Source organism: Vidua macroura, chromosome 19 (assembly GCF_024509145.1).
Source record: "Vidua macroura isolate BioBank_ID:100142 chromosome 19, ASM2450914v1, whole genome shotgun sequence".
In the NCBI taxonomy this organism is placed as follows: Eukaryota; Metazoa; Chordata; class Aves; order Passeriformes; family Viduidae; genus Vidua; species Vidua macroura.
Genome location: NC_071589.1, coordinates 9,626,802 through 9,652,252, shown reverse-complemented (window position 1 = coordinate 9,652,252; position 25,451 = coordinate 9,626,802). Strand labels below are relative to the sequence as shown.

The window sequence follows — 25,451 nt, the reverse complement described above, 5'->3', positions numbered from 1 at the left end:
GATCTTTTCTTAAAAATTTGGAAGGTGAAAAGAATGAAGGTGCCACGTGAGAGACAAAGAGACATTTGTCCTGGAGGAATCCTACCAAGAAGCAATGTGCTGGAGCAGTTCCAGGCTGATGTCCCATCACTGAGCCTGGTCAATGCCATCGTGTTTAGCTGCAAGGCTGACGCCAAGTGGATGGTGCCACACTCTTTTCAGTGATGCTCAGTGACAGGACAAGGACCAATGGCCATAAACTAAAACACAAGAAGTTCCAGCTCAACATGAGGAAGAATTTGTTTCCGTGGAGTGTGGCAGAGCACTGGAACAGCTGCCCAGGGAGATCGTGGAGTCTCCCACCCTGGAAACATTCCAAATTCACCTGCGCGTCCCCTGCTGCAGGTGACCCTGCCTGGGCAGAGAGGTTGGACTGGGCGATCTCCAGAGCCGCTTTCCAACCGGGCCGAGGCTCTGCGGTTCTGGCCCCGCCAGCCGGGCAGGGGGCGGCAGAGGGCGCAGCGGCCGCGGAAGCGGCGCGGGCAGCGGGCGGAAGCGGCGGCGGCCGTGCCGGGCCGTGCCGGGCTGTGCCGGGCCGGACACACCGGAGCCCCGCGGCCATGGCAGAGCGCATCGAGCAGCGGCTGGAGGATCGCATCCCGGAGCTCGAGCAGCTGGAGCGGGTCGGGCTCTTCACACACAAAGAGATCCGGTGAGCGGGGCCGGGGCCGGGGCCCGGGCGGGCGGGTGAGCGCACGTGGTGCGGCCGGGAGCGCTCCGGGCGCTGATCTCCCGTTCCCGCAGGGCTGTCCTGAGGAAAGCCTCGGCTCTGGAGTACAAAATCCAGCGGAGAGCGCTGCGGAAGGAGGATTTCATTAACTACATCCAGGTAGGCTTCACCGAGCGGCGGAGCGGGGCAGTTCTCGGTGCAGACCCAGCTCAGTTAGGCCCGGGTAGTTCTGTAGTGACTCATGTTGGAAAGAGGTCAGAAAACGGAGACCCCTTCCTCACCTGGTCCCAGGTGTTCACCTGTGAGCGGCTCTTGGCACCAGAGTATGACGCGTAGCCAGGAGTTGGTGCCTGAGGTTGGGATCAAGCTTCTCTAGTGTTGTGACCTTTTCCTGTAAGTACTTGTCTCTCCAAGGGTGTAGAGCCCCCAGTTCCCTGATGTGCTGTGTAAAGGGGGAATTTGTTCCCTGATGTGTGTAGTTAAGGGGAATTAATAAGTTCAGTAATAGAAAACGGTTTCTAGGGTGGTTGGGCACTGAACAGGCTTTACAGGGAATGGTCATGACCAGGAGCCTGACAGAGCTCAAGGAGTGTTGGGACAACGCTTTAAGGCATAAGGTAGGATTGTTGGGCTGCCCTGTGAAGGGCCAGAAGTCTTAGAAATGTAGTGACCCAGCCAAAAATTACTGCTTATGCTTTCCTGACTGTAATGTTTATTGTCCACCTGATCATCTACAACAAATTTGATACAGTTTTTTCTTGCCTTGCTGTTATGGGCCTCCACATTTGCTGTTAAATGTTTTTTTCTTTCCATTCTAGTATGAAGTTAATCTGCTGGAACTGATCAAGAAAAGAAGAGCAGTAAGTTTGTCAGCTGTTAAAGAGTGCAAAATACTTGATGCCAAATCTTCTATTGAATAAAATTAGTATTTTTTTCCTCCTAGCGCACTGGATATTCATTTAAGAAGGATGAAATTGAGCACTCTATTCTGCATAGAGTCCACAGCCTGTTCAACCGAGCTACAGGGAAATGGAAAGTAAGTTTATTTGTACTGATATTCGGAATTCTTTTTTATTCTGTATGCCAGGACATTGTACCAAGGGTGTGTTTGCTTGTCAGTGTACAAGCGGTTTTGTACATTGTGAGGTTGATTATTTTCTTCTTTTGATTTCCAACAGGATGATGTCCAGCTCTGGCTTTCCCATGTTGCGTTTTGCAAGCAGTGGGTGAGTTTTCAAATCCTGATCTTAGCTGGCTTGAGACTGGTACTTATTCATGCATGTGAAACTTGATTTAAAGATAGGGGTACAAACTTTACTGCTACATGCTGTAATACTGAAGTAATTTTTATAGTATTGTTGGAGCTGCTTGGGATTTTCACTCATGTATGTAAGTGTAGAGTTTGAGAGTGAATTAGTATGAAATTTGATGCTCGCAGGGGCAAAAATGAGGCTGACTCCATTAAATCTGGAGTACCAGTTGGTTTGTGAGAACCATAATATTGGCTATACATTCTCTGGAGTGAGTGATTCACTTGTCCGTGAATTGTGATTTTGTTCCAAACATTTATTGTAGTGACTATGCTGAAAAGTCTAATTCTATCAATTTTGTACTTGATAAACTTACCTGTGCAAGGCTTCACATGATTACCAGCATTCAAGTATTGTCATTTCTCTACTGAAGAAGGTGACTTTGCATGGTGGTGAAGGTGGCCAAAGGAAAATACAGTCTCTATCTCAGAAGAGGGCAGTGAAATCATGGGTTTGGGACTTGGCAACATTTGTGTTGGCTGTGTGGTTCAGAAAATTTGAGTTAGCCATACTACTCTAATGTGATGACATTTAAATGCTGGTCACTAGTGAGTAAATATGAGACACTTTCTGCTGTAGGTAATGTAGCAGAGAAGCATCTTTTTCGGAGCAATTGTACTACAGCTTGTAACCTTTCCTACTGAAGCTTTGGTGCTGGGGCTTCAATTCAGTGCCAGAGTGGGTGAAACAAAATTGCTTCTTTTACAGAACGCAAAACATCAACTCAGTAAGGTGTTTTCTACCATGTTGGCCATTCATTCCAATAAACCAGGTAAATAGCACAGTGGTGAGTGCTGCATAAATGCCTCAGCATAGATTGTCTGGTGTTGGTTTAAGTTCTTGTAGATCTCAGTTCAAGCTGTTGGGCTAAAGTTCCTACTCTCTGCTCTTTGCCTTGCTGCTGCTTCAGAGAAGGGCTCTGACAGGGCTTGTGCTGAGCAGTCATAAAGGGATGTGAAGTAGATCAGAATGACCAGTTCCCAGGTGGACTGGGGACTCTGTGTGATGGTAAGTGCTCATGACTGCCTTTTGGCTTTTGAAGGCATCATTAGATCTGTAGCTAAACCAGATTAAACTTCTTGGATCTGCCTGTCTGCTTTACAGTTTTATGTGGGAGATAATCAGTCTTATTCTGGGGCTGAGCTCATGTTGAGAGGTTAAATAAATTTATTTGTGTCACCTGTTGCAGCACTGTGGATTATGGCAGCAAAATGGGAAATGGAGACACGACTGTCATCAGAAAGTGCCAGGCACTTGTTCCTTCGTGCTTTGCGCTTCCATCCAGAGTGCCCCAAACTTTATCAAGAAGTGAGTTCCTGTTTTTCTCTATGACCACTTTCTTGTTCAATCAGAGCAAATCAATTCAGCATATTTCCCAGATCTGTCTGAGACAACTGGAAAAACTCCTGGTTTTCCATCAGCAGGAAAATGTCAAAAATATTTTAAAAACCAACCCCAGAAATCCTATCTTAGGTGCTGTTAAGCTCTGCTAGGACATAGTTGTCAGGCTCAGTCTGGCATCCCCAGTCTTTGCTGAGGAGCTTGGTTTCCTTTGGGGGCAAGTTAAGGTTTAAAGAAAGACTAAAAAATGATCATTGCTACCTGTTGGAAATTTCTGGGCAAATACACAGGGCAGATAGTAGTAGGTGCACAAACCTTCAAAAACCAAGGCTCTAGGACATGTGTGGGATGTGGTGAAGTCCTGATTTGTATCTCTACAGAGCTTGTTTTACCCTGTTTGTGGACTTAGATTTTTATGATTTATCCCCAGAGTAATTTCATTTTCTTGTTACTCTTGCAGTATTTCAGAATGGAGCTTATGCATGCTGAAAAACAGAGGAAGGAGAAGAAGGAATTTGAACAAGCAAAGATGGACCTGGTAGGTCAGCTAAACTTACTTAAGAGATATTGTCTGCTTGTGTATTATATGTTGAAATTCACAGTTTTGGATTAATAGTTTATTTGACAATGGTTTAGAGAAAGTTTTTGTTCATGTCCTGCACCTGTGTGGAGCTTTTCAAGTATTTGCTGATGCTCAGCTCTAATACTTCATACATTTATTTTTTCTTTGCATTTGTAGAATCTTTTATTACACTCCCCAAACTGAAAATTAACAGTAATTTCTGGAAAGTAATAGTCAAACTTCCTACCTCATTTCTTTATAGTTGATTTGTGCAATTACATAAAAGCAGACTTGCATGAAGAAAAACATTTATATCTTCTGATTTTTCTTTCCCTATTTGCAAAAATTATAGTTGATAAAGGACAGTAATTTCTTCAATGATATGCTTGATATTTCAGGGGGAATTCAATTACTCTGAAGAAATTCTCAATGGGGAGATGGCTCGCATAGTCTACAGGGATGCTTCTCAGAAAATTAAAGGTGAATGAACATTTCTTGTACTTACTCATTAAGAAAATTGTAACCTTTAACCCAGTTCTGCAGCAGACAGTGCTGATAGATTTGGCTCCACTGAGATCCTTTTTTCAAATACACCATTTTTTCAGTAGAACCTATTAAATGCCAGAGTATAAATTAGTGGTAGTTCTGATTGCATGTCTTTCCTGCAGGCTGACATCTCTTCCAGCACAGCAGTGTTTAGGCTGAAGAGGCCTAGTGGTTACAGCCTCAAAACCTGATTGTTTAAAAAAGAAAACTGAAGGGCAGTTCAGAGTTACACATTTTTTTTTACTTTGCTGGACATTAGATCACAACTAATTAGCTACCATGAGTGGCAAAAAAGTAAGAATTCAGACTAATAATAAACCAGGCTAAATTATTTTAAATTAAGCAGGCTTGGTAAAAATAAACCATTTTATTGAGAGAGTTGGGTAAAATAAAACTGTGCAAACTAGTAGCAGGTATCTTTGACTGCTCATGATAGATGGGAATATTTTGGAAGACTGGACAAAATACAATAATGAACACTGAAAAATTAATGGGGAAAAAGGATATTAGAGAAAATTTCAGAAAGAGATGGTTTAATTTGATTTTCTGGAGAAATACTGGAAAAAACAAGCATACAAATAATTTGTAAGCACCTAAAAATAATAAGGTGAGTAATGGCTGGTGGGGGTTCCCAATGATCTGATTATGTCCAGTCATGTCACTTGGCATTTTCAAAAGTAAGTTGTGGAGACAGAAGATGGACACAACTCACGGACATCTATTTTGTACAGCTTTGGAGAGATCTATCCCAAGTGTGGAGCATTTTGTGTTTTCACGGCAGAGTCAAGTGAGGGAGTAGAGGAGGTGCTGATTAAATTTGCACATGGAACAAAGCTACAGCAATGCAAAGTGCAATTGATGTAATATCTTGAGGAATTTTTCAGCAAATACTCCACTTGATAGTTTTATCTTCTTTTGAAATGTAGGTGTTGATTTCCAGCTGGCTGTGCTCTCTATTGCAAAGCTCTTTGATTTTACCCAAGATTTGCAAAAAGAAATCCTTGAAAGGTGAGTTGTGGCTTTGTGTTGTAGTTTTACTTTATTTTGGTTTGGTTTTTAAGAAACATGTTCTCATAAGTTGTAACTCAAATATATAATGGTTTGACTGAACTTTCAGAACTAAAGGCTGTTCCTGTTGGGAAATTGTGTTAAGGCTTATGTGAAGTCCTTTAAAAAAACAAAAGCATGATCTTTAGAAGAGGATACTTGTATCTAATTTCAGAAGGGGCTTTAAAAAGCTGCTAAGAAAATTTAGGTTAAATACAGTTGTCACTGAATAATTAGTGCACTTAGTTTCCGTAAATTCATTGCAGGAACTGTGGATTTTCCTAGTGTACTTTGGTGGGGTTTTTGCATCTTTTGTTTCTCCAGTTTTTCCTCTCAAAAGAAAGCTTCCTGTTTCATGTTATTTCTGAAGAATATCCATATTAAATAATATTTTTAAAAGCTAATATTTTGTCTTTCTGTTGTGGAAAGGAAAATATCTTTCTTCTGGCATTTGGTTACTTAGCAATTAACTACATTTCTATAGCAATATAAAACCCTCTTAAGCATACCTGCAGGTAAGGACTGGTGGCTGTGGGCTGTCACAGGCGTGCTGTGTTCAGTTTGCAGGCCAGATATGCTGATGATCCCCTGACATGGGACTACATGGCTCGCCGGGAGCTGGAGCTGGGGTCCCTGCAGCCCACAGAGCACACCACAAAGCAGAAGAAGGTCTCAGAAATGGCCCAGAGAGAGGAACGGTGCTGTGCAGTCTTTGACGAAGCTGTGGGAGCAGTCCCAACAGGTGAAATGTTCTGCCTGCATTTTGACATTTAACAGGTACTTGAGCAGCCTGTAAAAGCCTTGAAGGTTGGCAGGCTCTACCATACCTAAGAGAAGGCAAGCAGTTCTTAGATGCTACCTCTTGGGATCTATTTTATGTATTGCTTGGGTTATTTTCCAATGTATTTATGCTCTTGGAGGAGCTGCTTAACTGAAAATGTGAGTCTGTTGCTGGTCAGCTGTAAGAAATGGTTTTGAGTTGTCAGGTGAGTGGATATCCAGTTTCAGCCTCTGGTATTGTTCTTACTTGTAAAGGAGCTTGTCAAGGGACTATTTGTGCAGTGGTCTCAAACTTGCTGCTGTACAGCCTTTAAAGCCGTAGAATAGTTTGGGTTGCAAGGGATCTTTGAAAGTCTCAGCTGAACTAAGAGCTTGATGCTCTTTACCAAGAGTTACTGCCTGCAGCTTGGACTGGGGAATTTTAAAGAGTAATGTTATAAATCTAGGGCCTCTTGTAATACAACATTTTAAAACAAAGTTGGCATTAACAGTTTGTATCACATTTTATATCTTTGTATTTCCTAAAGACAAATATTTGTGCTTATTCTTGTGATTCTGTCAAGTGTGATATTATGCCTTTGCTTCTACAGAGGACATGTGGAAATGCTACATCACTTTTTGCTTAGAGAGGTACAACAGAAAAACCAACAGTGAAGAATTAAAGCAAAAGGTAAAATTTATTAGGAATTAATTCTAACAAATCATCCCTATTTTATTGACTTTTGTAATATTTGCTTCTCAGACAAGAAGCAAATGTATTTTGATGTTTTATCAAAAATACTTAACCTGTGGCCATCATTAAAAATAACTTTATCTCCATCCGGGGAGTTCACTTTTACTGCCTAGGTGGCCTACACTTTTACTGCCTAGGCTACAGGTGGCCTGCCTGGACATGATTAACCTGGACCTGATTAACCAGCCTTGTCAGTAAAGTACAGTGACCTCTTTGCATAAAAGCTAAGACTGCAGACTTGTTAATCATGGAATCTTTTGGGTGGGTTGAAGGGGATCCTAAAAATTCAGGTCCTTCAAACTTCTGCTTGTTCAAAGAAGAGGATGAATTAAAATGACTCTTGCAAGTAAGTCTGAGCAAAGTTTGGTGCTGGCACATGGGTAATTTAATTATGCCTCTCTGCTTAGTTATGATTCAGTGAATTAATTAATTATCCTGTGCAACTTGGTTCCCTAGTATTACACTAAAAGAACAATGCAGTGTTGTTCTTTGCTCCTTAAGGAAGAGAAGTAAATGCTCAGATTTCCACTTTATTTTGGAATGTTTGTAGGTACCTAGAGCATTAGACACATAATGTGTAATTAGATATTCACTGACATGATACACAATCCAATGGGCTTCTTGGAATACTGGAATCTGGTATATATAGGAATAATGCTTGTTTTCTTTTTATTCTTCTCTGTTGGTTCTAGAGGCTGGAGAGGACACTGAGTGTGTTCAGCAAAGCCCATGAGGCCAGTTTGCTGTCAGAAGCTCTCTACAAGCAGTGGGTAAGAACTGACACAGAACAAATAGATGCTGAGGCTTTGCTGCATTATTCATGAGCCTGCCTTTGCCATTTTGAGTAGACACGAAGATGAACAATATTGGTTCAAAACCCTGCTTTTTAACAAAGCTGTTTCTGCTGGGTTTTAGCTTCAGCTCTTACTGGACTCCAGCCTCTCTGAGAAGGCTGTGGAGGTGGCAGAAGCTGCAACCAGGCACTTCAGCCAATCCGTGGAAACGTGGCAGATGAGGCTGTGGGTGCTGATCCAGCTGAAGAGGGATGATGTGACCCAGTGCTTTGAAGAAGCCATTAAACATGTGAAATCTAAGGTCTGTGGTGGTTTAATGGACTTGCATGCATTAGTCTTGGGCCAGAAACCCCTGATGATTGGTTGTTTTGTGGGCTTTTTGGTTTTTTCCACCTTTATTTCTTTTTTTCTTTGTTGTTGGTTTGGCTTTTTTGTGTGGGGTGGTGTTTGTTTTTTTTTTTTTTTGTTTTTTTTGGTTTTTTTTTTTTTTTTTTTTTTTTTTTTTTTTTTTTTTTTGTTGTTGTTGTTTTTGTTTTGTTTACAGGGCATTTAAAGTTCTTAACCATTTTTAAAGTCAGAAATAAGAACTGGACGTTTCACATGCAAATTGCATTCCCGAGTATTAGGGAATTGTCAATTCACTTAAAATTCACCTGTCTAAAGTCTGATAGCTTACAGTTGATATTTTACATACTCTCCTAGCAGTGAGCTGGTGTTTGTGTCTTAATGGAAAAACATGTTTCCCTTTCTTCACTGTCTGATACACCTGTGTGGTATTTCAAGCCTTGAATTAGCTGTGTGCTCTCCTGCCCTGTTCCATTTCAAACTCTGAGCACAATGAATGAGGAAATAAGAAAGTTTCTTTCCTTTTTGTTCTTGGAAGTCACCTCTGTGTACTGCAGTGCTCAGTGGTGCAGAACTTGGTTCTTGTCCCTGGCAACACAGCTGTCCAGCTAAGGATGATTTATCCTGTAAGTGAGGAAGGAAATGAGAAGTGATTTCAGTGTGCAGTTCAAAGTTGTCTTTCCAAGAGCTGTGTCCAAAGGCTATTTTTTATGGCAGGTAATACAGAACCTGATGGCTGTGTTGCTGTCTGTTTCTGTAAATCAGTCACTGTATTTCAGCCATTTGATTGTTTGCTGATCTTGTAGGGCACTTTGCCATTGTGGGCCCTCTGGGTGGAATGGAGTGAGGGCGCAAACAGCAAGGAAGACACCGAAGCTCTCTACCAGGTACTTGGTTAATCAAAATCTACTTTTATGTCTGTGTCAATAAAATGGAACAATGTGTGTGTATGGAACATGCAACAAATGCTTTCTACTGAAGTTTGTTCATGTATGTGTTGATATCAAAGAATTTCAAGCAAAACTATGTGCACTAAGAAAAACCAGTTGGACATAGACTTACAGGCACAAATGTCATTCCCATGTTCTAAGGCATATGGATGTTTGTAAGCACAGCCAATGATGGACTCCTACTTTGTAGTCTAGAATATTTGCTCTGTTTTCAGATACCTATCTGAGCATAGAAAAGAGAATTTTGCAATTTGTGTGAAAACATCAGTCTTGTTACAGAAAAGTCAAGATCAGAATGAGGACTTTAATCTCTCTATGGATTTCCTCAGTAGTGTAGGGCAAAACATTTTCTCTTTGCCTGGCTTGTTGGATTGTGTTTCTTCCTCCCATTTACCACATAAAACATGTACTTCAGGTGGAAGCTTGAATTCAGCTGTTTGTAGAGTACTGTGAAACCCTCTGCAATAAGGCGTTTAAGGAAATATCAGTTCCAGCTATAAAAAATACTGGAGGAGAAATGTGTTTTAGACTTAGGAGATCTCCTTTGTGTCAGATGCCTAACTAGGGAGAAGCACTAATTGAGCCATTTAATTGTAGGTTATGTGATAGGTTTATTTTTTGTTTATTTTGGTTTTTTTCCTTTTAAACTTGCAGAGATCTTTACATGCCACAACACCTGCTGAATCTGTGACTATGAAAGAAAGGTATCTTGACTGGACGTACAGAAATAGTGGTTATAAGAAAGTTAAAAGACTCTTTACCAGGTAAAAAAAAAAAAACCTTCCAACCTGATTATTCTAGGGTATATGTTAAAAGTCCTTAAAATCTAAAGTCATTTATTTTATTTCAGCCTGTGTGAAAATGGTCCATTTTCACTTGACTTCTTCAGGAAGATGATCCAAATAGAAAAGGAGCAAGTAAGTTGTTGACTATGCAATTAATGCTTTGTATTTGTAAAATACAGTTCTAACTTGGGATTTAAATAGGAAGCAGAGTAGTGGTGTTAGTCTGTGATCAGTTCATGTTTGTCCTCTGCAGTTGATTCACAGGATGTGATACAAATCCAAGTTCCATGGTAACTAATCTTCAGCAGTGTGTGCGTGTAATTGCCATGACTCTCTTCCTTTGTCACAATCGAATCATGCTGCAGATTCACTTCTGTACAAAATAAGTGGCCTTTTAATACCTTCCTTTTTTAGGAATCCTGCAAAATGCTTCATCTGAGAGAATACTATGAACGTGCCTTGAGGGAGTTTGGCTCAACAAATACTGGTAAGGGGGATTTTGCTTTTTATTATTTATTCATTCATTCATTCACTGCTGCCTTTTTTATTTCCATCCATTTTAAAAGGTACCTGTTTGTTCTGCCCTTGTGCTTGCTGTCATGCAGAGTGGAGCTTATTTCTTCTGTGCCATTAAGAGTAGGACACTGCAGGGACTCTCCCCTGTCAGCCCAGGGTCACTGACAGTGGGGATGGCTTCAGCACAATTAGGACACTGGCTCAGACTGGTTCAGACACTGGCTGGCATAAGAGATGTGTATCACTTTTAATTTGAATTTATGAACAGTATGGAGCTATATATTTATAATCAAGATTTCTGCAATATTCATTTGAAGAAAGTACAAAGCACAATTATAGTTGCATTATTTCTGCAGACATTATTGTTCCAGCTGGGAAGAGAACGCAAGGTTTTTGCTCCTCAAGGTGCCGGAGATTTTAGTCTCACAAAGTAAACCCTACTGCATTAATATTAGAGACGCTTAGAAAAAGAGTTTCTAGTTAGGCTTGCTATGTTTGTTAAGTAATATCTAGTCAAAATCTAACCAGAACTTTCATTTTTCTTTTAAAGACCTCTGGCTGGATTATATCAAGGAGGAGCTAAGTCATCCCCAAGGCAAACCAGAAAACTGTGGGAGCATTCACTGGCGAGCTATGAAGATGTTGCAAGGAGACCTGGTGGAAGATTTTGTTTCCAAATACACTTTATTGCAAACTGGACATTTATGAAAAACTATACATACTTATAACATGACTGCATTTTTTAACTTCTTTGTACAAAGGTAAATGTGTTCCTGGACTTTATTAAAGTTTACCTTTACATTTTTTGTGACAAAAAGGAATCATCTTCTCTGTTGCAGTCATTTCTAGTGCTGATTCTGCCAGGGGCGGGTTCAAGTGCACAGTCAGGAAGCAAACCTCTGAGGGTGTTTTCATCAAGACTTCTAAGAGCAAACTTTTGATCCTGCTTAAACATTCAGATAGTTGTAGTGCATCAGTTTTTACACTTTGGAAAGCTAATATTACAGCACCCAAATGCAAAAAACCCAAACCAAACCCCGTGGAAACTACACCTGTGGGTCATCTTTTTATCTTATGAAGTTGAATCATAAAAAGTGGAACAATTTTCATTAGGTAATCAGAAATCAGTAAAATTACAGTATTTATTGCTTCTTAGCCTTGAAATAATCTGTAATCCTCATGACAAAAAGAGAAACAGCCTCTGCAGCTACCTTGCATTGGTGTTTGCATTCTGAGAGTGATAAAGGGTAGAGGGGAGCTGAGACCTGTTAGCAATGTCCTTGAGGTGAGAGGGGAAAGCTTTGATCTACACTTCAAGTTTCTGTCCACCATGCCTAAAAAATGTGTAATGTTTTTTTAAAGAGTGCTGTCCTTGGCTGTTTAGAGCCACAAACCTGAAAAATCAACTTAAATGTTATGTTTGATCAACAGAGAAATGTAGGGAAAGTACAAGAATATGAAGCAAGTGTTCCTTTGTGCAATTTCCCAGTGACTGAAGGGTGGCATAATGACAAGACAGGGAAATATTCCTTGATTTTGCACTCAAGTAGAAATTGCAGCTCCTCTCAAGCAATGAATCTTAGTAACTTAACTAGCTGGGAATAAAGTTTGGAGCAGCAGCCTGGTAAGATTCCTCCTTCTGTGAACAGATCTGAAGTACATCCTTCTTTTGTGTTTCCCAGGCTTTTAGCCAGGCCATCTCCTATATCCCCTCTAGTTCTCTGCCACCTCATGGTCTGACATTGAGATTTCCTTACTGAGAATCTCTTATACCCTCCCTGCCCCTTATGCTGTTAGTCCCTCTCCTGAACCACTTCTTGCTTCATCAGTTGCTCAACTAAAAGTTTTTAAGTACAAAGTTTGGAGTTTTAAAGTCCAACAAAGCTGGTAACTCCATCATTTCAGAAAGTGGGCCCTTTTCTGCTGGCTATTCTGGTTCCTCGCAGAACTTTGCCATTCTCCCCAAGGATGCACATTCCCTGCAAGCACACGCGCTCGAAACCTGCCACAGCTGTTCAGCCAACGTGCTTCCTGCCTCTTCATGTTCTGAGCATGCTGCTACCACGAGGCCGGAAGGAAATTGTTATTTTTCGGCAAGGGGAAAACTCCACCCAGCCATGAGAGATACTGATACTTTATTTACAACTTCATGAGTGAAAAGGTGCTTTCTCAGAGCTCTTATGCCTGTATTTGTCTCGATTACATGGTGGTGTTGGGTAATGGTTGCACTCGATGTCGGAGGACTTTCCATCTGAATTGCGTCTGTGATTCCGAAGCTGTGCGCGGTGGGCTCCGCAGCCAGGGCGCTCTGGGCGGTGGCGGCGTTGCAGGCACTGAGGCCGGAGCGAGAGCAGTGGCACCGTCCCTGCCAGCCTCATCCCGGTGCCGCACCGTGTCCCTCGGGCACAGCCGCGGGCCCGGCTGCTGCTGCCCAGGGGCGGCGAGGGCCGGCCGGGGCCTGGCGGTCGATGGTGCTCTCAGGCCGGGCCACGGGCCCAGCTCCGAAGGTTCGGGGGTCCCGGGGAGTGCGAGGCGGGCGGCGGAGGCGGCGGGGCCGCCGTGAGGGCTCGCCCGGAGTCCGCGCCCTGCCCTTGGCCAGCGGCGGCGGCCCCCGGCTTCCCGCACCCTCCGCCGGCTCCTCCCTGTTGCACTGGAAGCGTGAGGAGAGCTCCCTGTCCCTCTGTGCCTCTCACAGCAGCTGAGGGTTTCCTCCTGCTCTCCACCCATCTGGGCCCAGCCCCTAAGCGCTGTTGGAGGGTCCCGCTCGGCTTGGGCTCCCACAGAGCGGTTGGCTCAGTGTTAGCGCTTTCTCCACTCCTTGCGTCTTAATTACCTCTGGTGCTTCACCCTGTGCTGCCGTTCCCAAAGGGGCACGATTTGGGTCGGGGTTGTGCGTGAGGAGACGGGCTGTTCTGTTGGCTGCTGTTAAGGGTGAGCGATGGCAGCAGCAGAATTAGCTGTAGCTCTGCGGATTTGCCTTCTGAAGTGAAAGCCTGTTTGTTTGTTGTTAAACCTGTGATTCATCAAGGGAAAAAATGGAGACGCTCGGGAGCATATGGGGTAGCAGTTTCGTGAGCAATCAGAGCTGCTACTGCATTCTTTAAAAATGTTTCATAGGTGATGGCTGCCGCCTCTGAGGCTGCAAACTCTGAGGGGAAACAGCTTCCTAATAAGACAGAAACTATGATCTGGAAGCCCAGAAAAGGTAGGACAAAACAAAGGAGGCCGTGAATATTGAAACTTGTGCACTACTTGAGAAATCTACTCAAAAACCTTTTGGTGATGCATGGGAAATGCCTCTTTACTTACTACACTAAATTATTTCCATGTAGCTATTTTGTGTATGCCTAGGTACATGAGTAATTAATCGATATGACTTTTTTTTTTTTTAAACAAGAACTTTTTTATTTTTAATACCTACAGGTGAATGTGATGAAACACACATGTGAAGCAGCTCTGTAGTGATATTACATATCGAGGAAACTGCATGTATTACAATAAGAGTAGTAGTCACAAAGTGCATTTTTGTACCTCTCTGAACGCTTAATTGTTCTTGTTTAATTTCTGAGTGTATCTGTTGGTGCTTTCTACTGGTTTTAGAATGTTTCCTGCAGAATATTCCAAATGTTCCTGATGGCAAGTCTGAAGAAAGTGAATCTGCTTCAACCTCCCCCAATGAAGGTGATGTCAGTGGCTCTATTGATGAGGGCTGGTACAATATATATGCTGATCTGGATGTGTGGGATAGTGAAGTTTCCAATGTACCTGAGTCTTCAGGGCAGCAAGATGCATCTGAGCATGAGGTGGAGGACTGGGATAAAGAATTGGAGGAGTCTACATGTGGTCCTTATGGTGAGTACACATTTACTTGTGCTTCATTTGAGTTTTGGATAGTTGGAGGTAGGTGCTTTGCAGGAGAATGTGTTTAAGTAACTCCATGTTCTATTTTGGGAAGCAATTTCTTGTTATGTTGACCTCCTGGATGTGTAATGAACAATTTTGTTGTCAAATACAGGATTTAAAGGTGGTGTTGTGGAGTTCACATGAAACTCTTGCTTGAGCAATTGAATTCCTAGGGAGTGGCATGGTAAGGAGGTGAATTCCATGTTTGTGTTGAGTTTTTCTGGTGAAGCAAGTTTTCAGTGGTGTATCTTTGTTATTCTGAAGCAGAAGAGAAGGGTGCATGGTGTGCAGGAACTAACTTTTTTTGTGTAAAAATTCTTCAAGAAAATTCAAGACTTCATTATAACGTCTCTCTAGAGCACGGAGTTGTTTGGAACAGTGCTTAGTCTCTGAGTATGGTTTGTTGCGTTTACTGTAGCTTTCTGAGTGGGTTTTTTGGTTTTTTTTTGTTTGTTTGTTTGACTCTGGTTTTGTTGAAGCTTGATCCTCCTAAATGCACATGATTAGTCCCATGGACAAAAGTGGCAACGAATAGGAGGAGTATCACTTACACCTCTAGAGTTGAATTATTCTTCCAGTTTGTAACTTGTTGACTCACATGTTAAAGAGTCTCAACCTTCCATTGGCCAGGCTGGGTCTTAGCACAGAATGGGTGGATGGAGTTTAGCCAGCAGTGACTGATAACCTGCTGTGTCTTTGTTGATGCAGAATAACACCATTTCCATTTTCTTCTCATTAATGTGTATCTTTTTGTAATTAATATAATTTTCTTTGCTTTTTACGTTCATTTTAATCTCATAATTAAAATAAACTTTTGTATTTAAATTCCATTGTTTGGAAATGGAAGAAAGTGAGAAAGATTTTCAGCCTTTCTAAAAAACCATTCTGATTTTAAAATGGAAATACAGTATTGGTTTTTCACAGTGGGTAATCTGAGAAAAAGATTGCTCCCTTTTTGGAGGTTTTCCCTCTCTTCCATTCTGAGCTTTCATTTTAATCTCTTATATGCTTAAATTTATGGAATGTTTTAAATTTTGTCCTGGAACTGTTCCTCTTTTTCCCTTTTATTTAACTTGCTCATCCCACCTGTAGCTCTTTAAATCCTCACAAACTAAGGCAGCTGTGTTTATTGGATTCAGGTCGTTCTGAAGGATACTAAATACAAGCATCTGAATTGTTAACTGCTACAAATACAAAAATGTGCTTGGTTGGTCACTTCATGGCTTTTTAAGTGTCTTAAGCTCTTGCTGTGATGGCTGACATGTGGGATATTGTGGGAAGGCTGACGTGGGATATTGTGTTGGGTCCTCTGCTCCTCCATGCTCTGGGCTTTTTCTTTGCTCAGCGTCTGCTGGCTAGAAATCTTTATGCTTCTGTTAAAACACTTTGCCCTATTTTTGTGCTAGATTGCTTAAATACAGGCCCATTAGGCTTAATTCTAGCCTAGTGGAAATGTTGTTCCAAGACAGCTTTTACAGGACCCCACCTTCCCATTCTGTCCAGTGACCCAGTTCTTAGAGGGTTTGGAGGACTCCTCATTGGGACAGTGTTGCGAAAACAGCAGGAAGGGGGAAGGCAAAATTGATAGTTTCATGAGCCTTTTATTCCCAGGGAAGATGTGAAAGAACTGTATGCCTTGTAAGAGAAGGTGCCAGACATTCTAAGTATATATCAGTGAGCTTTCTGGAAAACTGTTTTGTTTGTGTGGCATGAACCTTCCTTAAAATGAAGACATTGCCAAATTCAGTTTTCTGTTTGCCTTTTTTTAAGGTCTAATTCATGAATGCTGTCAGATCAAAGTAAAATAGTGACTTGGAAGATGCCATAGCCCTCCACAATAACCTGCTACACTTTTCCACTACTTTCCTGAGTATGTCCCATGGTTTAAACTTTTTATTTTATCTTCTTTAGATGCTGACGATCTCTCCTGTGGAAGCTTTGAGGAAAATAATCTTTTCGGCTCATACGTATGGAAGGAGGATTGGTTTTACAACCCAGGCTGTCACCACACCCCTTGCTTTGTTTTTCCACCACGAGTTAGAATATTTGAGAAGGGCCAGTTTGATGATGCTGATGAATGAGGCTGAGTCTGGTCAGAAATAAGTTTGGCTTGTGTGTTGGATTATGTTCTTCAGCGACTGAGCTGTGCCAAATCCCTTGGCTTTTTTGCAGAGCTGGGCCTGAGGCCAGAAATGCGACACCATCTCCAGAGTTTTGCTTAGGCTGTTTCTGAGCTGTTCAGAAACTGCCCACCCTTGCCCTGGAGACAAGAGTGCAGGTGCTGGGTGTAAGGAGTCAGTGCATTTCTGGAGGTTTTGTTTGTATTATATAGACCTATGTTGCTAATTAATTGCTTGAGGAGAAGTATTTAATTTCTAAACTTCAGCTTGTTTGCCAGGCTTCTGTCAGCTTTGACATGCTGATCCCTGTGTTTTGTGCAACTTTTAGTTTTCTTTTCATTTGATGCTGTCAGATTGGTTTAGATAGCTTTAAAAACTCTCCCTCCTTCAAGCTTGTCTGTTGTATTTCCATATGGTTCTAAAGTCCATTTTTGATTCTTATATTGGTGTTTAATAAAATCACCTGTGGTGAATACAGAGCAAGTTGTTTTGTGTTTATTTTTATGTATTTCAGCAGAAAGGAATTACAAATACATGATACACATTTTGCAAATACACGTGTTAATATATTGGGGGGCATACTCCATCCACTAGGAACGCTGGGTGCTTAAGGCTGCCTCCCAACAAAGATTTCTCCACATCAGACCTTCTTGTGTATGGGCATATTCCCCCAGAGTCCCACAGTTGTCTTTATTACATTCTCATGCAACATCAGATGTGCAATGACAAAGAAAATATCTCTGCTTATATATATATATATATTGCAGTGTATCAATTCAGTGTCCTGCAGACAGTGGTGAGTTAAGGTTCCTGATGCTGTTCTGCTGTTTGTGTTGTGGCAAATGAGGAGATGGGAACACAAAATACCTCCACAGAGTCCCCAAGAAAATAGGTGAAACTAGAGCCATATCCTTGTCACCTTTGCTCTGGAGTTAAAGGAAGTGTTCTCAAATGAAGTATATAAGTGGATTGGGTGACTGGTCACCTGAGTAACAATAACTTTTGATGTGCTCATGTTTCATTAAGCACTTTAATCTCAAAAACATTGTCATGGCTTTGTGTTTAGACACTCACTGAACTGAAGCACTGTACAATGGTTTTTTTTTGGTTTTTTTTTTGTTGTTGTTGTTTTTGTTGTTTTTGTTGGTTTTTTTTTTTTGTGTGTGTGTTTTTTTTGTTTGTTTGTTTTTTAAATCATCCAGTGTATGAGACCAAAATAATTCATGCACTAGTTTAGAAGGAAGAAGTGAATGACACAATGATATTTCCTTAATATTTTCCTAGAGAGTACAGGAGAACAAGAGCTTGTGAGACAAGAGCTTTTCTTTGGGTACCTTTCAATTCCTGGTTATGTTTTGGTACCTAGCAGTCAAAGCGGAGTGGAAGCATAATGTTGAGGTTGTAAAAAAGAGGGCCTGGTCTTTTATTCCCAAATGATGGAGTGATCTAGGGATTAATATTTCCATCAAAACTTAGTTATGCCAATAACTGTCTCATCATCTCAAGTGAAAAAGTTGATTTGCAATTATAAGTGCAGTATTCATAACGATAAATTGAGTGCAGATTACTGTTGAAGTAACTATACACCAGTAAATTGTAAAAATTCTTCTGAAAACTCCCTGGTTCTTTTGTGAGCCTGTTTATTCTGTGCAGGCCTGGCTGTGGATGACAAGCCCAATGCTTCCCTGCAGAGGGCAGCAAAAAATTGTCTGCCCCGCTCGGTGTGCGCTCAGCAGTGGGAGCTCCCCGGGCTGGATTTCTAACGCTGATAGCAATTTAGATCAGAGTTCTGCATAGCCCTCTTGTTCCCCAGTGAGGCTGATTCATGGCCCTGATTAGTTTCTCATTTTTTTTTTATTTCACTCCGAAGTTATACTTACTGGACTGAAAAATTTCTCCCATGGCTGAGTGAAGAACATCACTTGACTTCAGGCTTAATATATTTTTTTTTTTACTATGCTTGTGGGAGATATCCCACCATATTCAATAAAGATGAAACTAATAGAATTCTGTGGAAGCAAACCCATCTTCTGTAGAATTGTTTTATAAGGATAACCAAAAAGTCTTTATAACACTGATTAGGATGATTTTTCTTCCTGTACAGTTCCGAAATTCCATCATTCCTGAATCTTCAAGCCATTTTCTAAGCACTTTATAAATCATGGTGTTTTTTTACCCTCTATATTTAATTGCAATTAGTCTTGTCTGTCTCAATGGTCTTATTATTTGAGGAGAATTTGTACTGAATGGCTGCCTTGCTAAGCTGTTTGTATTTTAAATGACTGCAAACTTTAAAGATTTGTTTTCAGATTCCATTTAAGGTTAAAACTGACACCACCCCCTCCAGCTTTGGAAAACCAGGACTTTGCAGCAGAGGTGCACTGTTCTCTTCAGGGATATGTTGGCAAATACAACTTTGTTCAATCTAGCCCTGCTTGTTAGGGCAGGGGCTTGAAATAAAGCTTGATCTGAGCACTCTCAAACTTCAGGGGGATTAGAAAACCAGATGCAGGCTTCTCAGAAAGCATCTGCCTGGAAGGATTTGAAACCAAGCTCATGGATTCCAGTGTTTCTGCACTACAGAGTGTTTCAAATTCCATTGTAAGTCTTGCACCAAGCCTGTTTTGTGTTGACACAAGCGTGTCATTCTAGGCAGGACTACTTGCAATTAAAAACAACAGAAGGTAACACATGAGCCAACAGTTCACACCAACAGTCAACCCTTCAGCCTGCTCAAATTATTAGAGGGAACAGAGTGCCTGTCACAGGATCAAGATCATAAATCTTGGATGAACACAAGAAACATATTGGCAGTACATCAGTTGGAAAACTAGAACTGTCAAAGATTGCTCAGTTAAATACTCATACATCTGTAACAAGATTTCCCCTTTCTATACCAACAGTGTAAGATACCATTTAAATAACCGAGTCCCTGCTACAGGTTAATAGGTTTGCTGGGTTTATGTTGTGGGGGTGGCTTAGGAGTGTGGCATAATATGGTGGCTCATGAGAACAGGGCACAGCTTTGAAGCTGCCCTTGCTTTTCTTCTCATTACCTCACTTTGTAGGTAAAGGTAATGACACCAGGCAGTAAAGTACTTCAGATTTGCTGAGGAAGAGATTTTTCTCTAAACAGTGAGGTGCAAAGAAATGAAAACAAAACAGAGTTTTGCATTTTCTTTGAACAGCCAGCAAAGAAATGAAAACTTGTTTTGGGTGCATCTGTTGTTTCCTTTGAGACCTACAGGGAATGATTTGCAAGAGGAAATAATTGTAGGAAATGTGTTCATATTTCCTGTTGATAAGGTAGAGCACTTAATTCATACATCAGATTGAGACAGTGTTTCTTGCTTTTATATAACCACAAAATCCAGCCCATTTCAGTGTCTTTTAAAGACACTGCTGCTTCACTTGTTGTTTTGTCCCATTTTTTAACTGGTCTGCTTTAAACTGAGAGAACGCCTCCACTGTTTTGGGGACTATGAATAATTTCTCAAACGAAAGGAAAAATGCTGATGTCAGCAGCTCATCCTGACCATCTGTTGCTTCCAAGGACACCAGTGTAAATCCCTTTGTAACAAAGGTCATTTTGTGAAGCTGGGTAAGTCTCTGTAGGCACGGGGAAGGAACTTGTGATACTTTACCCTCTGTGGTTCTGTGTTACAAACAGAGACATCAGAAGCTTGAGTATTAGAGGATAAATTAGTGGTGGAGTTGTTAGTCCTGGAGTACCAGCTGCTCATAGCATAGTTTCCTAGCTTGGCAGGAGAAACTGGAACCTGCTAAAAAAAGCAGCCAAGCACACAGTCCCAATAATTGGGTTTAGTGATGAAACCACTTCCTTTAAACATTTAGAGTAGATCTTCAGCTGGTGCAAACTTTGGCAGCTCATTACCCAGGCAGAACCTCTGTCCCTGTATGTGCCCCTATACAGTGCCTGTATCATCTCCCACTGAAAGCTCACGTTCAGTGTTTCATTACTGCTGTGTTTCATTATTGCTCTGTTCTTAATACAGTGGGCTTTCTTTATGTTACTTTTAGCTCTATTGACCTTTACTGAGCAAAACCTGTTAATGTGGTTCAATGACTGCATTTATTTCATAGCAGGTTGTATCAGGTAGGGTTTTTTCCACATTGATGATAGCTAATTTCAGGACATGTAGATGAAAGCAGCCTTGGAAAATTTATTTCTGTGATTCAGCAAGTCTTGATTCTTTGGCCTGAATTATTTTAATCAAATGTTTTCTGATCTACCTGCAACTTCTGCATTTAAGACCTGGAAACTCTTTTCATTGTATGATGCAGGAGTTTAAGAGTGAGTTGTATACATAAATTTTATGTATTTGTGAGCCTGAGATCTCAGTGTATTGTTTTATTTCCCTCAAAGGGAAATAGTGCTCAGTCCTCTTTGAGCTATTGGTCCTTAATAAGACTTACATTGCGCAACACATTTTCTGTGACATCTGGGGTAGCAGAGGATGCCAAGTTCTTGTGCTGCTTTGCAATTTTCATCAGTGCAGCTACTGTGGACTCCTATTCCAACATTTAACAAGTTATTTAGTATTTCTACATCTACCTCAGGAACTACTCCAAAACATTCCTGTTTTCATTGAGGAATTCCTTCATTTGATTAACACATTCTGGAAAATATGAAAATTATTTTACCTCAGATAAAGTAATATAATTTCACTTGTAATCTTCATCCAGACACCAGAGTAAATATGCCTCATTGTAATATAGTTCTGGCTGGCTGCAGTTGATTGGGAATTGTGTAACTCCCTGTCCCATGTTACATGCCCAAATTTTTCTGGGGAAGTAAATAGCTGTGACTGTGAGATTAAAAACAGGACCTATACCCACAGCAGACAGTACAATCTCCTACTATGCAACTGGAGATCCAGACAGCAAGGAAAGTCTTCTAGCTGAGCAGGTCTTCACGGTGTTTCTGACAATAGTATGGTAGAATTAGAATAGCAAGGCCAGAGGAGAAACTGATCGTTCCACCAGAAGCATGGGGAACAAATCAAAATAATTCAGTACAGGAATCTCAATTGCTGCATTCTCCTTAGAGAAGAACACATAAGGGAAGTTTTCAAATTCTCTTTCAACTGTAGTTAACTCCTTGAATCACAAACTGAAGCAGGACAAGTAATCTGAAATGAATGCACCAAGGTGGAGTGTGCAAATAGCACATGCTGAGTCAGCAATCATCGTTTTGTCTACTGTCCCTGCTGGATTTGCTGGAATACCAGAGCCCCCCTCTGTTATCAGTGTTATTTTTATCAATACCTTCAATTCCATGTTCTTCAAACATGTCATTATTTTCCAGGTCTGAAACACCTTTTACCTTCTGTTTTGTTTAATTGAAGCTTATCTGCATCATTCAGGCTTGATTTGTTTGATTGGGCCTCCAACTCTGCAGCTTGCCAGACGTCTTTTTAGTGGGATTGGTCAGACAATATCAAGACGGGTAAATATTTCTCAGGCTGAGACTGCCTGTCTGCTAGATAAGAACTACATTTAGTTCTATTATCTGCACTTGTGTTAGTAAGTGGATTAGGTTTAATTTGGTCCTTTGGAGAGAAGCGGGCAAACTGTTCTTCAGACAGATCTGGGGTCTGGTGTAAGGACAGGCTTTGTGATGTGGTCTGTAAGGTGCCTTGTAGCCCTGTGGGAATACTTTGTGTGGCTGGTTCCTGACAGCAATTTGGAACTCTAACTTTAATGATTGTGCTTCTAATTATGTACAGAGGTGAATTCTCAGATGAAAGAATGGGGAGTTGCATCATCTGTCCCATTAAGTGCAGCAGGGTTTCTGTTGTGCGGGGGACTAAATGCCTAAAACTGGCACCTCATGGTTGCAGCAAGGGGAATGGTTTCTCAGGAAGGGTTTCTTAGGCTGTACAAGGCACTTTCCATCCCTCCACAGCATGCAACTCTGATTAAAGGATGTGCTAACTTCTTAAATGAGCCATGTCTTTGTGACGGGTTACATTATTGTCATGTACCTTTAATGTCATTTTTCTCCCCCCTCCAACAAGGGGGTAGCTGTGAGCATTTGTCCAGTCTGTAGCTGGATGACTGATGAGTGTTAGAGGACTAGAGAAACTGGTAACACCCAGCCTTTGTGATCCTGACTGCCTCCAAACAAAAGGGCAAAGTTCAGTGTCATGCTAATGGACTTAACTGTTCCATGATTGAGACTCCAGGTATTTGGGAAATGGCCTCTTTTGCTACACATCCTGTCAAGTTTGGGTTAGTTATTCCCATTCAGTTTACCTAGGTATTGGATATTGCTAAGGCTTTAATGCCAGCTTCCACTACAGTTCAGTCCTCCAGGCTTGGCAATAGGATTTCTCTGGTTTCAGGGCTTATCTCTATGGTTTATGTTTCACTTTCTGCTTGAATTTTTAATTTTGGAAGGATTCTTTCAATTTTTTTTAATGCAATTTTGTACCTGTTGTCTGCTTCTGCCTGGGGTTAAATTTAGTTGTTGTTCTTGCCTGAAGTACAAAGACCCAGCAACTGGTGCCAGGTAAAGGAAAGAAAAATGTTCTCTGTTATGGTGTAACAACTCGAGGACTGTTATCAGCAGTGAGTGTGGGAGGAGGCTGCAATGAGGTAAATATGGGAGAACACAGAGGGTGCAGTAACTGCTCATTTGTACAATGGGAGTGTGCTTCAAGTTTCATGTGATTGCTTCCTCTTTAATTGAGGCCTTGCCTGATTGAGCTGAGAGCTTTCCCTTCTCTAGCTCAGAGTGCTGTGTGTCTTTTTTTTCTCTTTATTTGCTGTTTTACCTTAGACATGACACTGATGTGAGAGGAATATTTATTTTTAGCGCTTCTTCCCGTGATTAATCCGTGCAGGTTCTGCTTGACGGTTCAATGCTATTTTAATGATGTAGGCAACAGCTGTTTTCTCCATGTCTTATCAAATATCCTCCATGTTCTAACATAACATATTAACAAAGAAGTTTCTTTATTTTTGGCTAGTCTGAATTTCCATCCAAGGGATCTCATTGCACCTTTTCATGGGGACTGCAGTCTAGGAATAGGTACTTGTGGCTGGATAGGTAGGTTCTGCTTTAAACAAGTAAGTATGATTGAGGATTTAATATCCATTTTATATGGATTCTGTTGTTACACTTAGGATGGCAGGGCTAATATTTTTAACAGCTCAGTAGTTTTAACTGTTGTCTTGTTGCTTTGGTAAAATAATGAGTATACCAATCTGCTTTGCCATCAGATGCTGTAGGGATTATTTAATTAGACTAATTTCTGTTTTCATTAACACTTCTATTAACTGTGTTTTAATGGTACTGTTTACAGATTCTTATTTTGGGATTTTTTTTCTACATATTTTTTCCTCATCCTTTTTGTTGCCTGTTTACTATCACAAAATTGATACTGTAGCAATTGTCTACTTTTACAGGAGGTCTCTCAGTGATATCTGACAAAATGTGGTACCTGCACTACTGGCAGTGGTGTCCTCTCATCTCCATGGTCCCTCCCAAAGCAGAGCAGCCTGAACTAGAACTCTACTAGAAAACTAGGACAAAATCCTGTGAATTATGGCAGTGTTGGCATATCTTGAGAGACCAGAACTGTGATAATGGCACATATCCCAAATTCCTTATGACTTCACGTTTTCTGTGCTGATTTTAAGATCTGTCAGAGATACAGTTTTCAGTGGAGAATGTCACCTTTAAGAGTTATCATAATTATGCCGATAAAGTTCTAGATTTGTGAAATAGTTGCTTGCTTTCAAGCTTTTCACAGTCAGCAGTATACAACAGAGGAATGCAGTTTATTCTTAGGCCTGGAAACTTATTCTACTACCTAAGTGCTTCATCAAATTTACTTATAGTACATAGCATGTTTTTCTTGCTTAGCAGTCTTATCTTCAGCAGTGAATTTAAGAAAGCCTTTTGCAGGTGGATCTCATTCTGATATAACATTCAACCATAGCTCAGTGCCAGGTTTATTCATTAACTTTCTATCCATAGAGTTGCATACTTTTAAAGTAACTTGGATATTTAACAGGATTTGGAAGACAAAGTATTTCAGCTACTCTTAACAACTTATGATTTAGTCACTACAGAACATTGCCTGCTCTGTCTTCTAAAAAATTGAACATTGGCAAACATTTCACTTGGTTTATTAAAAATGAAATTGTCAAGGACAATGACAGCAGAAATAGAAATCACGTAGCAATTTTTTTTTTTGTCAAGGCTGATACAATAATTATATGTGGAAGAGAACGATGTTGTAAAGCACCTGAGAGGCCACTGCTAGTAAATGTGAATAACTTCATGTATTGAAAAGGATGGGTCTGCTGGAAAAAATGGTTTGAATGCCAGTCTGCAATTTGACAAATTAAATGAAAATGTATATTGAAAATTACAGTGTTGCTACGGTTACCAAAGCTTTCCTGGTTCCAAGATTGCAGTGCATTTCATTTCAAAGAAGAATCCCTTTCACCCCACTTCTTTAAGTATAAACAAATAAAGCTTTCAGAAGTGCTTTTAATTTACATGCATTAATTAATGAAACTTGTTGCCACAGAGAATCAGAACCCCAGAAATATAGCTGTTTCCAAAACATATACTTTTATTTCACAGCATCTTTGAATTAAATCTCATCCAATTGTATTCTCTGGTTCTGAACTGTGGAGCAGAAATGACCGTCCTTTGGCTAGGAGGACACTGAGACTCTCAGCAAGCATAAAAAAAAAAACAAAAAAGAGTGTGCATAAAACTCTTAACAAATGCTATTTTGGGTGTCCTGTGTGTGTTTCTATGAGTGGCTGATGTCCAGTTGTTCTTCAAATTGGTTTTGCAGTTTTGAATATTTTTGCTGTAACATACTTCTTTGAGTAGTAAATGAGAAAGGTTAAGGAGGAATGACTTTTATGGTCAAGCTCTGCCATTTTTGTTCCATTAAGGCTTGTTTCCTCTGAAGCTGCAGGTGCTGCCACCATGTCATTGTGGCCAATTAATGAGTTTTTG

General features: G+C 40.8%; 2 protein-coding genes across 5 annotated transcripts in view; both read left to right on the top strand.

Moving 5' to 3' along the window:
* The first annotated feature begins 558 nt into the window (after positions 1–558).
* UTP6 (UTP6 small subunit processome component) lies at positions 559–11,235 on the top strand. The gene is made up of 19 exons (XM_053994371.1): positions 559–691; positions 784–868; positions 1,528–1,569; positions 1,653–1,745; positions 1,888–1,935; positions 2,728–2,791; positions 3,209–3,327; positions 3,821–3,898; positions 4,321–4,402; positions 5,395–5,476; positions 6,076–6,257; positions 6,886–6,965; positions 7,721–7,798; positions 7,944–8,123; positions 8,974–9,054; positions 9,772–9,881; positions 9,968–10,034; positions 10,317–10,389; positions 10,969–11,235. Exons 1-19 carry the CDS (start codon positions 600–602, stop codon positions 11,124–11,126), a joined length of 1,794 nt encoding a protein of 597 aa, XP_053850346.1. The 5' UTR covers positions 559–599; the 3' UTR covers positions 11,127–11,235.
* Positions 11,236–12,268: 1,033 nt separating this feature from the next.
* COPRS (coordinator of PRMT5 and differentiation stimulator) overlaps positions 12,269–25,451 on the top strand; it is a 223,557-nt gene continuing 210,374 nt past the window's right edge. The window contains exons 1-4 of one of the 4 annotated variants that reach the window (XM_053994373.1): positions 12,269–12,579; positions 13,536–13,623; positions 14,019–14,270; positions 16,233–16,909. In XM_053994373.1, coding sequence (XP_053850348.1) covers positions 12,568–12,579; positions 13,536–13,623; positions 14,019–14,270; positions 16,233–16,402 — 522 coding nt within the window. In that variant the 5' untranslated portion in view covers positions 12,269–12,567 and the 3' untranslated portion in view covers positions 16,403–16,909. Of the gene's footprint in view, positions 12,580–12,609; positions 12,926–13,093; positions 13,350–13,535; positions 13,624–14,018; positions 14,271–16,232; positions 16,910–25,451 lie in introns of those variants that run through there. The other 3 variants (XM_053994372.1, XM_053994375.1, XM_053994374.1) reach the window with 3 other exon arrangements.

What these genes read in the sequence shown, in the direction of transcription:
- UTP6 (XM_053994371.1), top strand. Translation starts at nt 600, where the DNA reads ATGGCAGAGCGCATCGAGCAGCGGCTGGAGGATCGCATCCCGGAGCTC. An exon ending in TTCACACACAAAGAGATCCG is followed by an intron (nt 692 to 783) that starts GTGAGCGGGGCC and finishes CCGTTCCCGCAG; the next exon opens with GGCTGTCCTGAGGAAAGCCT. An exon ending in TGATCAAGAAAAGAAGAGCA is followed by an intron (nt 1,570 to 1,652) that starts GTAAGTTTGTCA and finishes TTTTCCTCCTAG; the next exon opens with CGCACTGGATATTCATTTAA.